At 55.1% G+C, this 14,861-nt stretch overlaps 2 protein-coding genes across 3 annotated transcripts in view; both read right to left on the bottom strand.

The window, feature by feature from the left end:
* SIGIRR (single Ig and TIR domain containing) overlaps window positions 1-509 on the bottom strand; it is a 59,989-nt gene extending 59,480 nt beyond the window's left edge. Inside the window, exon 1 of the mRNA XM_039911347.1 lies at window positions 492-509. The gene's annotated coding sequence lies outside the window, so the exon portion shown is untranslated. The remainder of the gene's footprint in view (window positions 1-491) is intronic.
* Window positions 510-12,507: 11,998 nt separating this feature from the next.
* The window catches only part of ANO9 (anoctamin 9), a 44,568-nt gene continuing 42,214 nt past the window's right edge, over window positions 12,508-14,861 (bottom strand). For both annotated transcript variants that reach the window (XM_029059070.2, XM_029059071.1), the window contains exon 25: window positions 12,508-12,999. In XM_029059070.2, the coding sequence (XP_028914903.1) occupies window positions 12,978-12,999 (22 nt within the window). In that variant the 3' untranslated portion in view covers window positions 12,508-12,977. The remainder of the gene's footprint in view (window positions 13,000-14,861) is intronic.

Below are 14,861 nucleotides of genomic sequence, written 5' to 3'. Positions count from 1 at the left end.
TTCATTCATTCAATCGTGTTTAGACCGCGAGCCCGCCTTTGGGCAAGGATGGTCAACACCTGTGGCCCAGTTGCACTTTCCCAGCGCTTCGTGCAGTGCTCCGCACCTTGTCGGCCCTCACTAAACACGACTGAATGAACTTCTCGGGAGCTGACCGGGTGCGGGGCACTGCTCTAAGCGCTGGGAAAGTCCAACTGGGCCACAGATATTGACACCATCCTTGCCCAACGGCGGGCTTCCGGCCTAGAAGGCGGGAGACGACGACGACAACGACAACAAAAAAGTAGGCGGGCGGCGAGAGCAACAAAATAGATCGACCGAATCATAGATTTAGACACGTCATTAATAAAATAGAGTAATAGATAATATATACAAATATGCCCAGGTGGTTGTATGGTTGAATGAATGAATGAATGAATGAATGAATGATCAGGCGCCCCTCCCCGCGCTTGGCCCGCTGGGCCCCAGGGCGCGAGGCCCCTGTGACTCACCTCCGCGTCTCGCGGGGGGCCCTCAGAGCGCGAGGGCGGTGCCTTCAGGGGGCGGGGCCTAAGTGGAGGGCGTGGTCGGGAGGGGCGTGGCCTGGAGGAGGCGCGACCTGATTGGAGGACGACTGGGAAGGGGCGTGGCCCTTTCCGGGTGGGGTCAGGGAGGGGCGGGGCAGCGCGGTGCGGGGTTCCGAGAGGGGGCGTGGCTTTGTCCTTGGGGGCGGGGCGTGTCCCGGATGTGGGCGTGGCCTCGGGGGCCCAGGCGCTCCCCCCGCGACCGCAGGCAGGGGCCGCCCGGTTGCCAGGGAGACGGGAGGCCGCACCCTTCCGGGCGGGCGCGCGCGCCCCACCTGCTGGGGTGGGGGAGGGGAGCCTTCCCAGCAGCCCCCGCGCGCCCCGCCCCTCCTCCCCCACCTGTCCGGCCTGTAATAATCATGTTGGTATTTGTTAAGCGCTTCCTCTGTGCAGAGCACTGTTCTAAGCGCTGGGGGAGATCCGGGGTCATCAGGTTGTCCCACCTGAGGCTCACAGTTAATCCCCATTTTACAGATGAGGTCATTGAGTCCCAGAGAAGTGAAGTGACTCGCCCACAGTCACCCAGCTGACACGTGGCAGAGCCGGGATTCGAACCCATGACCTCTGACTCCCAAGCCCGGGCTCTTTCCACGCTGCTTCCCATGAATAAATGAAGATCAGGCTCCCCTGTAATAACAACACCATCAATAATCATTATTATTATGGTATTTGTCAAGCGCATACTATGTAATAATAACATTCAATAATTCAATAGTATTTATTGAGCGCTTACTGTGTGCAGAGCACTGGACTAAGCGCTTGGAATGGACAAATCGGCAACAGATAGAGACGGTCCCTGCCCTTTGATGGGCTTACGGTCTAATCGGGGGAGACGGACAAGAACAATAGCAATAAATGGAATCAAGGGGATGAACATCTCATTAAAACAATAGGCGCTTACTATGTGCCAAGCACTGTTCTTAAGCGCTGGGAGGGATACAAGGTGAACAGGTCATCCCACGTGTGGCTCACGTTTTTTAATCCCCATTTTCCAGATGAGGGAACTGAGGCCCAGAGAAGGGAAGTGACTGGCCCGGAGTCACACAGCTGGCAAGCGGCGGACCCATGACTTCTGACTCCCGAGCCCGGACTCTTTCCACTGAGCCACTATGTGCTAAACGCTGGGGTGGATAGAAGCAGCGTGGCTCAGTGGAAAGAGCCCGGGCTTCCGAGTCAGAGGTCATGGGTTCGACTTGCGGCTCTGCCACTCGTCAGCTGTGTGACTGTGAGCGAGTCACTTCACTTCTCTATGCCTCAGTGACCTCCTCTGTAAAATGAGGATTAACTGTGAGCCTCAGGTGGGACAACCTGCCCGATGACCCTGCATCTCCCCCAGCGCTTAGAACAGTGCTCTGCACATAGTAAGCGCTTAACAAATACCAACATTATTATTACATTATTATTATTATACTTCTGTAGCACAATTCCAGGCCGTAGCTGCTCCATAAGGGCTGGAGAGGGGGATCCAATTCAATTGCCAAGGAATCCCAGAAATTCCAACCAGAGGCTCCAGTTAAGATGGTAGGAAATTCCCCCAAAAGTCCCTGTCCTGGAAGCCCCCGCCCATTACAGAGTGGGGTGTAGACTCTTTGGGATTTCCCCCGCCCAGGTGGAAAATCCCTGCTCCTTCCCCCGGAGAGCATCCAAGGTTTGGGAGCCTCCCTCTAGAAGCAGCGTGGCTCCGTGGAAAGAGCCCGGGCTTGGGAGTCACAGGTCATGGGTTCGACTTGCGGCTCTGCCACTTGTCAGCTGTGGGACTGTGGGCGAGTCACTTCACTTCTCTGGGCCTCAATCCCCTCATCTGTAAAATGGGGATGAAGACTGTGAGCCTCACGTGGGACGACCCGATGACCCTGTATCTCCCCCAGTGCTTAGAACAGTGCTCTGCACATAGTAAGCGCTTTACAAATACCAACATTATTATTATTAGAAGAAGAAAAGTAGGAAATGCTTGCCCAGGTGCCTGGGAGATTGGCAGAGACTGCCAGGCACACCGTAACCCCCCCCACCCCGGGGCCCCCCCCCCCCCCAGGCCGGTCCCCTCAAAACGAGTCCCTTGGCGGTCGGTTAGATCTGAAATAGCGCGGTTTTTGCCGGCGGCTACCAATTATTCCCGATCCCGGCCTGTAGCCCCTGGGTGCAATTACCAGACAGAATACACACTCAATTAATTCCATTAATTGGAAGTAATTAGGCGGTGCCTTCACTGTTTCAGCCAGGAGGGTTTCCATGGATCCAGCCCGCACGCTTTGCTCCTCGAATGCCAACCTAGTCCCTGTCCCTCCATCTCGCCTGTCTTGCCGCCGACCCCCGGCCCACGTCCCGCCTCCGGCCCGGAACGCCCTCCCTCCTCAAATCCCACAGACGATGACTCTCTCCCCCTTCAAAGCCTTCCCGCAGGCCCACCTCCTCCAAGAGGCCTTCCCTGACTAAGCTCCACTTTTCCTCATCTCCCACTCCCTTCTGCGTCGCCCCGACTTGCTCCCTTTATTCCTCCCCGCTCCCACCCCAGGGCGCTGAAGTCCCTATCCGTAGAGATGCAGCATGGCCTAGTGGATAGAGCCCGGGCCTGGGAGTCAGAGGTCGTGGGTTCTAATCCCGGCTCCATCGCTTGGCAGCCGTGTGACTTTGGGCAAGTCATTTAACTTCTCTGGGACTCAGTTACCTCAGCTGGAAAATGGCGATTAGGTCCGTGAGCCCCACGTGGGACAACCTGATGACCTTAGAGGAAAGAGCCTGGGCCTGGGATACGGAGGTCATGGGTTCTAATCCCAGCTCCGCCACTTAGCTACGTGACCTCGGGCAAGCCACTTAACTTCTCTGTGCCTCAGTTGCCTCATCTGTAAAATGGGGATGAAGACTGCGAGCCCCACATGGGACGACCTGATTACCTTGTATCTACCCCAGCGCTTAGAACAGTGGTTGGCACATAGTAAGCGCTTAAACAAATACCAACATTATTATTATCCCAGTGCTTAGAACAGTGATTGGCACATAGTGAGCGCTTAAGAAATACCTTCATCATCATTATTATTATCATTTATTTATCACTATTAACATCTGTCTCCCCCTCTAGACTGTCAGCTTGTTGTGGGCAGGAAATGGGTCTGTTTATTGTTCTTTTGTCCTTTCCCAAGTGCTTAGTCCAGAGCTCTGCACACAGTAAGCGCTCAGTAAATACAATCGAATGAATGAATGACTCCCCGGCCCAGGCTCTAGCCACCAGGCCACGCTGCTCATCCTCGTCTTGAGGCACCTGCCGTTCCTGATCACCTGATAGGGGTGCAGACCTCAAGAGCCCTGGGGTCTGCCAGAGCCCCCCGGGGATGCTTGTTGCTATGGAGACGGGCATCCACGCCAGCCTCCAGAGCCACCTGTAATCACCCCTTGTTTTTTCTTTGCCCGCTTCCCCATCAGGGAATCTCACTACCTCCTTCCGACAGCCCCGTGAGGGAGGGAGAGAAGGTTTTCTCGTTTCCAATTTACTGAGGAGTAGCTTGGCCCAGAGGAGAGAGCCCAAGCCTGGAAGTCAGAAGGTTGCTTTTTTTAATGGTATTTGTAGAGTGCTTATTAGGTGCCAGGCGCTCTTCAAAGCGCTGAATAACAGCGGTATTTGTTAAGCGCTTACTATGTGCCAGGCACCGTACTAAGCACTGGGGTGGATACAAGCAAATCGGGTTGGACCCAGTCCCTGTCCCACGTGGGGCTCACGGTCTCAATCCCCATTTTACAGATAAGGGAACTGAGGCACAGAGAAGGGACGTGATTTGCCCAAGGCCACAGAGCAGACAAGTGGAGGAGCCGGGATTAGAACCCATGACCTTCTGACTCCGAGACCCGGGCTCTGTCCACTACGCCAGGCTGCTTCTCGAGTACAATGCTCCGCACGCAGTAAACTCTTCATAAATACCACCGATGGATTGACACTGTGCTGTCGGTGTCTAGCCGAACCATCAAGAAGGAGTTTGGGGTGGGAGCTGGATGGAATAATAATAGCATTAATAATGATGTTGGTATTTATTAAGCGCTCACTATGTGTCGAGCACTGTTCTGAGCACTGGGGGTAGATACGAGGTCATCAGGTCGTCTCACGTAGGGCTCACCGTCTTCATTCCCATTTTACAGATGAGGGAACCGAGGCACAGAGAAGTGAAATGACTTACCCAAGGTCACACAGCTGACAAGCAACAGAGCCGGGTTTAGAACCCATGACCTCTGACTGCTCTTTCCACTAAGTCACGAGCCCCTGCCTGTGGTCCTACTGGATTGGTTGCTGGGACGGGAGAATAATAGTAATAACAATAATAGTGATGGTGTTTGTTAAGCGCTTACTATGTGCCAAGCACTGTTCTAAGCACTGGGGTAAATACAGGTAATCAGATTGTCCCAGGCAGGGTTCACAGTCTTCATCCCCATTTTACAGCTGAGGGAACTGAGGCCCAGAGAAGTTCAGTGACTTGCCCAAGCAGAAGAGTGGCGGAGCCGGGATTAGAACCCACGACCCCGACTCCCAAGCCCGGGCTCTTTCCACTAAGCCATGCCGCTTCTCCACGCTGTCTCTCCCTTGGGAGACGAGAGGACCTTCCCTCCCGCAACTCCCAATCCTACACTTCATTCATTCGATCGTATTTATTGAGCGCTTACTGTGTGCCGAGCACTGGACTAAGCGCTTGGGAGAGGACAATAGAACAATAAACGGATTCGTTCCCTGCCCACGAGGACAACACTTAGATCCCTTCCTCTAATTTATTTATCTGTACTATTGTCTTTATCCCCCCTCTTGACCGTAAGCTCCTCGTGGGCAGGGAATGTTGCCTGTTTATGGTTATACTGTCCTCTCCCAAGTGTTTACTACAGTGCTCTGCACCCGGTAAGGCCCACTGGTAAGACCGTGGACTTGGGAATCAGAGGTCGTGAGTTCTAATCCCGGCTCCGCCGCTTGTCCGCTGTGTGACCTTGAGCGGGTCACTTCACTTCTCTGGGCCTCAGTGACCTCATCTGTAAAATGGGGTTGAAGACCGGGAGCCCCACGTGGGACGACCTGATGACCTTGTATCTACCCCAGCGCTTAGAACAGTGCTAGGCACATAGAAAGCGCTTAACGGATACTACATTATTCTATTTATTTTGTTAATGATGTGTATATATCTGTGATTCTAATCATCCGGATGATATTGACGCCAGACTACTTGTTTTGTTTTGCTGTCTGTCTCTCCCGTTTAGACCGTGAGCCCGTCGTTGGGCAGGGATGGTCTCTCTCTGTTGCCGAATTGTCCCTTCCAAGCGCTTAGTCCAGTGCTCTGCACACGGTAAGCGCTTGATAAATACGACTGACTGACAATGAATGAATAATAATACAAAATACAGCCGAATGAACGGACGACCCCGGTGGGCCCCGGCATCCGGGACGTTCAGCAGCGGCCGGAGGCTTTGTCATCCAAGAGCCGGAAGACCTTCCATCGCCCCCGTCCCCCCCACCAGAATGACATGCTCCCCTGGCCCCCTACTCGCTGTTTCCGCCCTAATAATAATACTAATAGCATTGGTATTTGTTAAGCGCTCACTATGTGCAGAGCACTGTTCTAAGCGCTGGGGTAGAAACAAGGTAATCAGGTTGTCCCACTTGAGGCTCACAGTTTCCATCCCCATTTTACAGATCAGGTAACTGAGGCACAGAGCAGTTAAGTGACTTGCCCACAGTCACACAGCTGCGAAGCAGCAGAGCCGGAATTCGAACCCATGACCTTGGACTCCCAAGCCCAGGCTTTTCCACTGAGCCACGCTGCTTCTCTATAATGATGATGGCATTTGTTAAGCGCTTACTATGGGCAAAGCACTGTTCCAAGTGCTGGGGGATACAAGGTGATCAGGTTGTCCCACTTGGGGCTCCCAGTCTTCATCCCCATTTTACAGATGAGGGAACTGAGGCTCAGAGAAGCGAAGCAACTTGCCCAAAGTCACCCAGCTGACGAGCGGCGGAGCGGGGATTAGACCCCATGACCTCTGACTCCCAAGCCCGGGCTCTTTCCACTGAGCCACGCCGCTTAACCAAGGTAGCCTCCAGAGCGGGGGTTAGGGCGAACCTTGGCCCTGAAGAAGGAAGGCTGCGAGAGATAGAGAAAACAGACGACCCACCCGCCCGCCTTGGCTTTAGTCACTCACTACTCTCCACTAATTAGCTGAGCAGCGTGGCCTAGTGGGTAGAGCCCGGGCCTGGGAGTCAGAAGGTCATTCACTCAATCCTATTTATTGAGCCCTTACTAATAATGTGACTAATAATGTTGGTATTTGTTAAGCGCTTACTATGTGCTGTGTGCAGAGCACTGTCCTAAACGCTTAGATAATAATGACGGTTTTGGTTAAGCGCTTACTATAAGCCGAGCGCTGTTCTAAGCGCTGGGGATATGTAATAATAATGATAATAGTGGTGTTCAAGCGCTTACTATGTGCAAAGCACTGTTCTAAGCGCTGGGGGCATACAAGGTGATCAGGTTGTCCCACGTGGGGCTCACAGGCTTCATCCCCGTTTCCAGATGAGGTCACTGAGGCACCGAGAAGTGAAGTGACTCCCCCGATTAGACCGTAAGCCCGTCAAAGGGCAGGGACCGTCTCTATCTGTTACCGATTTGTACATTCCAAGCGCTTAGCACAGTGCTCGGCCCATAGTAAGCGCTCAATAAATACGATCGAATGAATGAATGAAAGTGACTCGCCCAAAGTCGCACAGCTGACAAGTGGCGGAGCCAAGATTAGAACCCACGTCCTCGGACTCCCAAGGCCGGGCTCTTTCCACCGAGCCACGCTGCTTCTCATCTCTACCGACTCTCTCGTACTGCCCTCTCCCAAGCGCTCAGTACGGTGCTCTGCACACAGTAGACTGGAAGCCCCTTGAGGGCAGGGACCGTGTCTACTAAACTCTGTCGGACTCTCCCAAGTGCTCAGTACAGTGCTCTGCACCCAGGAGACTGTAAGATCCTTGAGGGCGTGGAGTGTGCCTCCCAACTTTATTTTACTATTCCGAGTGCTCAGTGCAGTGCTCGGCACAGAGCAAGTGCTCGATAAATATCACTTTTTGATTGGGTCCTTTCGGGAGAAAATGATTGTTTGCTCTGCGCTTACTATGTGCTAGGCACTGTACTAAGCGCTGGGGTAGATACAAGCAGATCAGGCTGGACACAGTCCCTGGCCCACCTGGGGCTGGCAGTCTCAATCCCCATTTTACAGATAAGGCAACTGAGGCCCAGAGAAGTAAAGCGACTCGCCCGAAGTCGCACAGCTGACAAGTGGGACTTGTCCCGCTTGGAGAAGCGGTTCGGCCTAGTGGAAAGAGCCCGGGCTTGGACGTCAGAGGACCCACGTGTCCTCCATGTGTCTACTCTGTGACCTTGGACGAGTCACTTCACTTCTCTGGGCCTCAGTTCCCTCATCTGGAAAATGGGGATTAAGACTGTGAGCCCCACGTGGGACAGGGACTGGGTCCAACCTGATTATCTGGTATCTACCCCAGCGTTTGGAACACTGCTTGTTACCCAGTAAGCATTTAAGAAATACCACAATTATTATTATTAAGTGGCAGAGCTGGTACTAGAGCGAGTGGATGGATGGATGGATGGATGGATGGATGGATGGATGGATGGATGGATGGATGGATGAACGAACCCAGGTCCTTCTGACTCCCAGCCCCGGGCTCTGTCCACTAGGCCTCGTTGCTTCTCCGGGCCACAGTCAATCCATCAGTGATATTTATTGAGCTCCTTATCCTCCCTCCCAAGCCCTGTGCTCTCCCTGACTTTCCCATCACTGTGGACGGCACTGCCATCCCTCCCGTCTCTCAAGCCCGCAACCTCGGCGTCCCCCTTGACTCGGCTCTCTCCTTCGCCCCACACCTCCGATCCGTCCCCGACGCCCGCCGGTCTCACCTTCACGACATGGCCGAGATCCGCCCTTCCCTCTCCATCCAAACGGCTACCGTGCCGGTACAAGCTCTCATAATCTCCCCGCTGGATTATCGTGTCAGCCTCCTCTCCGATCTCCCTTCCTCCCGTCTCGCCCCGCTCCGGTCTACTCTTCACTCCGCCGCCCGGCTCATCTTCCCGCAGAAACGCTCTGGGCCTGTCACTCCCCTTCTTAAACACCTCCAGTGGTCGCCTATCGACCTCCGCACGAAACAAAAACTTCTCACCCTAGGCTTCGAGGCTCTCCGTCCCCTCGCCCCCTCCTACCTCTCCTCCCTTCTCTCTTTCCGCCGCCCACCCCGCACGCTCCGCTCCTCCGCCGCCCGCCTCCTCGCCGTCCCCCGTTCTCGCCCGTCCCGCCGTCGACCCCGGGGTCGCGTCCTCCCGCGGTCCCGGAACGCCCTCCCTCCTCACATCCTTCGAACTCCCTCTCTTCCCCTCTTCCAAGCCCTCCTGAGAGCTCCCCTCCTCCGGGAGGCCTTCCCAGACCGAGCCCTCCCTTTCCCTCCGCTCCTCCTCCCTTCCCCATCCCTTCTCCCGCCCTCTGCTCTTCCTCCTTCCCCCCCCCCGGCCCCCAGCACTTGTGCCTATTTGTATACATTATTTATTACTCTATTTTATTAACGATCTGAATATATCTATGATTCTATTTATCTTGATGATATTCATTCAATAGTATTTATGGAGCACTTACTATGTGCAGAGCACTGTACTAAGCGCTTGGAATGTACCATTCGGCAACAGATAGAGACGATCCCTGCCCGATGACGCGGTCTAAACGGTATTGACGCCAGACTGCCTGTTTTGTTTTGTTTTGCCGTCTCCCCTGTTTAGACCGTGAGCCCTCTGTTGGGCAGGGATCGTCTCTATCTGTGGCCGAATTGTAACAATAATAATAATAATTGTGGTATCTGTTAAGCGCTTACTATGTGCAAAGCACTGTTCTAAGCGCTGGGCGATACCAGGTGATCAGGTTGTCCCACGTGGGGCTCACAGTTTTTTTAATCCCCATTTGACAGATGAGGTAACTGAGGCACAGAGAAGTTAAGTGACTCGCCCAAGGTCACACACTCTCCAAGCACTTAGTCCAGTGCTCCGCACACAGTGAGCGCTCAATAAATACAATTGAATGAATGAATAGATCAATTTATTGAGTGCTTACTAGGTACAGAGCACTGTACTAAGCACTTGGGAGACGACGATACAAAAACAGAACAGACACAGTGTCTACTCACAATGAGCTTCCATTATATATCTATAATTCTATTTATATTGATGCCTGTTTACGTGTATTGTTGTCCATCTCCGCCCCCCCCCCCCCCCGGGCTGTGAGACCGTTGTGGGAAGGGATTGTCTCTCTTTGTTGCTGTATTGTACCTTCCAAGCGCTTAGTCCAGTGCTCTGCACACAGTAAGCACTCAATAAATACGATTGAATGAATGAATGAATGAATAAATGAATGAAAGGGGGAGACATTGCCTCCTCCCCCAGCTCCTCATTCAGTAGCATTTATTGAGCGCTTAGTATGTGCAGAGCACTGGACTAAGCGCTTGGAATGGACAATTCAGCATAAGGAAGAGGGGGGATTCTACTCTTAACAAGGCCCCTAATAATTGTTTAATAATCAATTCGTGGCCAGTGAGAATTTTGCTGTGCCATGGAGAAGCAGCGTGGCTTAGTGGCAAGAGCCCGGGCCTGGGAGTCAGAGGTCATGGGTTCTAATTCCGGCTCCACTTGTCAGCCGTGGGGCACTTCACTTCTCTGGGCCTCACTTACCTCATCTGGAAAATGGGGATGAAGCCCGGGAGCCTCACGTGGGACAACCTCATGACCTCGTCTCTACCCCGGCGCTTAGAACGGTGCTTGGGACCTAGTAAGCGCTTAAGAAACACCATCGTGATCATTATCAGCAACAGCAGGATGGGGAAGGGAATGAGGAGGGGCTGAAGGTCCGCGTGGGTGGGCACGGGGGATGGGGGGCAGGGGTCCGGAGGGAGGGGAGGGTCTGGTCCTCCCACCTTCCCATCCTGGAATTACCATCCTCTCCCGCCGTGTGTGACGAGGCCTGGAGCAGGCGGTTCGTCCCCGAGTCGGGGAGGGCACGGGGACGGTCGATGGTGGAGGGGTCCAAACTGTAGCCAGAGGGTTGTGAGGAGGAGGAGTTTCCTGACACCTGAGCCGCATCTGAGCAGGTGATGGGGGGGCGGGGGGCGGGTCAGGGGTCACTCGAGGGACTCGGCCTTCTTGACCTTCCAGAAGGCTTTGAATCGCCCGGGGGACGGAGAAGGGGACGGGGGCGGTGCGATGGGACAGCGACGAGGGAGGGGGCAGATGGAGGCACTGAGGAAAAGGAGCGTAGGTAGAGCCCGGGGTCTGGGAGGACCCGGGTTCCAGTCCCGGCTCCGCCTCTCGTCTTTCCCGTGACCTGGGCGAGTCGCTTCAGATAGGACCCCGGCCCGTGAGTCCGAAGGTCGTGGGTTCTATTCCCGGCTCCACCCGCTCTCCGTTGTGTGACCTTGGGCAAGTCCCTTCAGGTCTCTGGGCCTCAGTGACTTCATCTGTAAAACGGGGATTGAGACCGGGAGCCCCGTATTGGACAGGGATTGTGTCCAACCCGATTTGGTTGTCTCCACCCCAGAGTTTACTACAGTGCCTGACACATAGTAAGCGCTTAGCACATGCCGTAATTCTTCTTCTTCTTCTCTGGGCCTCAGTTCCCTCGGTTGCGAACTGGGGATGACGACTGTAAGCCCGATGCGGGACCGGACTGTCCAACCTGATGACCCTGTATCTACCCCAGCGCTTACAACAGTGCCTGGCACGTAGGAAGCGCTTAACAAATAACGTAAAAAAAAATTGAGGGGAGGGAGAGCCTGAAAAAGAGAGGTGGGGAGAGGGTGGGAGGAGTTTGGGGACACAAGGGTGGGAGTGGGGAGAGGGAAGAGGAATTTTTTAGCCTCTGGACACCCAACAGGATCGATTGGATGAGGGGGAGGGCGCGTTCCCCACTCCTTCGCCTTGACTCCGGTGTCCCCTGCAGCTCTCGGAGGTAATAAATCAATCAACCAGTCGATCAAAGGTATTTATTGAACGCTCCCCGCGTACCTCTGGACTGCAAGCTCCTTGTGGCAGGGTCTGTGCCTATCACCTCTATCGCATCATCCCCTCCCACGCGTTCAGGGCAGTGCTCGGAACACAGGAAGCGCTCAATAAATGCCACCGATCGATTGCCGAACACTTACGAGGCGCTTGGGAGGGAACGGTACAGTAGTGTTGGTAGACAGATTCCCCGCCCGTAAAGGGCTACAGTCTAGAAGGGGAGGCAGTCGTTAAAATAAATTACTGACGGGAAATAGAGAATGGGAATAGAGAAGCTAGGGCACGGGCCTGCAAGTCAAAAGGACCTGGGTTCAAATTCCGGCTCCGCCACTTGTCTGCCGTGTGACTCTCGGCGAGTCGCTTTACTTCACCGCGCCCCAGTTCCCTCACCTGTAAAATGGGGACGAAGATTGCGAGCTCCATGTGGGAAGGGGACTGTGTCCAACCTGATGATCAGTATCGACCCCAGCGCTTAGTGCAGCGCCCGGCACATAGTAAGCGCATAAAAAACTCCATTAAAAAAAAAAGGAATGGGAAGGTATAGCAAAATGTCCAAAAATGCTGTGAGGATGAGAGCGGGATGAATATCAAGTGCTCTGGGAAGGCAGCATGGCGCAGCGGATAAGCCCGGGCCCGACACTCAGAAGGTCATGGGTTCTAATCCCGGCTCTGCCACTTGTCTGCTGGGTGGCCTTGGGCAAGTCACTTCCCTTCTCTGGGCCTCAGTTCCCTCATCTGGAAAATGAGGATGGATACCGTGAGCCCCACGTGGGGCAGGGACTGTGTCCAACCTGATTAACTCGAATCTACCCCAGCGCCTACTACAGTGCCCGGCACACAGCAGGTGCTTAAGAAAGACCACAATCATTATTATTATTAAGGGGGACAGATCCAAGCGCGAGGGTGACGCAGGAGGGAGAGGGAGGAGGGGAAAGGAGGGCGTAGTGGGGGAAGGCCTCTTGGTCCTCAGCAGCTGACCGGTTCTTACTGCCCGGCGGCCGGCAGGCCGGGCGGGCGGGACGGGGGTGGGAATGGGTCCCGAGGAGGCCGACCCTCGCCCGGGACCGAGGAAAGGCAGAGCGAGGTTCCGCTCCCCCCGGTCGGCTCGCCCCGGCCCCGAAAGCAACGTCCAGTGCGTCGTCCCTCCCGCCGAGGCCGGGGGTTCCCGAGCCTCCAGGCCGGGAAGGCCTGCGTTTCCTGAAGACCCTCCCCCAAACCCTCCCTCCTTTCCCCGGGGGCTTCGGCGCAGAGACATCCCATCTCCGAGGAGAGGCGTGAAGAGCCCAGGGGTGGTGGGGGGGTCCGGCAGAGACGATCAGGCCTCGCAGCTTCCGCCGGGCACCGCCTCTCCGGCCGGCGGCTACACGTCCGTACACCTGGAGCTGGGGACCGGGGGGGACACAGACGCAGCCGGGTGAGGGGGCAGCGGGGCCCGGGGGAGACGGAGGCTGTGGGGGAAGACCCTAGACTCTGAGCTCACTGTGGGCAGGGAGTACGACTGTTCATTACTGTATCGTCCACCCCCAAGCGCTTAGTACAGCGCCCCGCGCAGAGTATGCACTCCGCACATACCACTGACTGACTGGATGGGCCGCCAGACAGTCCTCTAGGTTGTCAGCTTGTTGCGGGCGGGAAATGCGCCTGTTTATCGCTCTATCGTCCTCTCTCGGGCGTTTAGTCCAGTCTCTACACACAGCAGGTGCTCAATAAATCCGACCGACTGATTCAGGAGCCCAGAGGTGCCCCTACTTAGACTGCGTTAGCCCCATGTGGGATAGGGACTGCGTCCTACCTGATTAATTACCATCCACCCCGGCGCTTAGAACAGCGTTTGACACACAGGAAGCGCTTAACAAATGGAGAAGTGGCGTGGCTTAGTGGAACGAGCCCGGGCCTGGGAGTCAGAGGTCGGAGGTTCTAATCCCGGCTCCGCCACCTGTCAGATGGGTGACTTTGGGCGAGTCGCTTAGCTTCTCTGTGCCTCAGTTACCTCATCTGGAAAAGGGCGATGAAGACCGTGAGCCCCACATGGGACAACCTGATGACCACGTATCTACCCTAGCGCTTAGAACAGTGCTGGGCACATAATAAGCGCTTAACAAGTACCATCGTTATCATTATTATTAAATACCATAAGATAAAAGAAACTATCCCACACACCACCCGCTTCCGGCTCGGTCGGGAGCAAAGCCGCAGCCTGGACCCTGAGGTGCACTGGGAAGGGAAGCGGCGGAGAAGCAGCGTGGCTCAGTGGAAAGAGCCCGGGCTTGGGAGTCAGAGGTCATGGGTTCGAATCCCGGCTCTGCCACTTGGCAGCCGGGTGACTGTGGGCAAGTCACTTCACTCCTCTGGGCCTCAGTGACCTCATCTGGAAAATGGGGATGAAGACCGTGAGCCTCACGTGGGACAACCTGATTACCCTGTATCTACCCCAGCGCTCAGAACAGTGCTCTGCACATAGTAAGCGCTTAGCGAATGCCAACGTTATTATTATCTTGCATCCTGAGGTAAGGTCTAATTCATCCATTCGGTCGTATTTACTGAGCGCTTACTGTGTGCAGAGCACCGTACCAAGCGCTTGGAATGTACAGTTCGTCTCCCTCGCCCCAAATCCCACTGCAGGTTCCGGTGGCCTCCTTGTGGGCAGGGAACGTGTCTGTCTGTCCTTGTAGAGTCCTCTCCCAAGCGCTTAGTCCGGTGCTTTGCACACAGTAAGCGCTCAAAAAATACGACTGAATGAATGAACGGTCTCTTCCCGACTCTGGAGATTCAGGAGGGGAACGTAGCCACGGGTGGGCAACCTCCAGCCGGATGGGTCGTGTGCCCACGGGCCTGGACGGCCTGGCAGTGCCGCCCACCCGGCCCGCTGGCTGGGGCATAGGCGGCACACAGGGCGCGTGCCCCCGTGGACAGCGGGAGGGGTTCCATCCTCACACCCCGGGTTGGTGCCCCGCGGGGTGGTTTCGGACCCTCCGGGCTCATTTCATTCATTCGATGGAATTTATTGAGCGCTCACTCTGTGCAGAGCACTGGACGAAGCACTTGGGAAAGTACGTCGCAACAATAAACAGTGACGATCCCTACCCACAACGAGCTGGCAGTCTTGCGGTGGGGGAAGACAGATGTTAATGTAAAAAAATAAATTACAGCTATGGACTCGGCGGTGTGGGGCTAGGAGGAGAGATGCATAAAGGGGACAAGTCAGGGGGAGGCAGAAGGGAGTGGGAGAAGAGGAAAGGAGGGC

This window comes from Ornithorhynchus anatinus, chromosome 3, assembly GCF_004115215.2.
Source record: "Ornithorhynchus anatinus isolate Pmale09 chromosome 3, mOrnAna1.pri.v4, whole genome shotgun sequence".
Taxonomy (NCBI): Eukaryota; Metazoa; Chordata; class Mammalia; order Monotremata; family Ornithorhynchidae; genus Ornithorhynchus; species Ornithorhynchus anatinus.
This window is presented reverse-complemented; position numbering and strand designations above follow the sequence as displayed.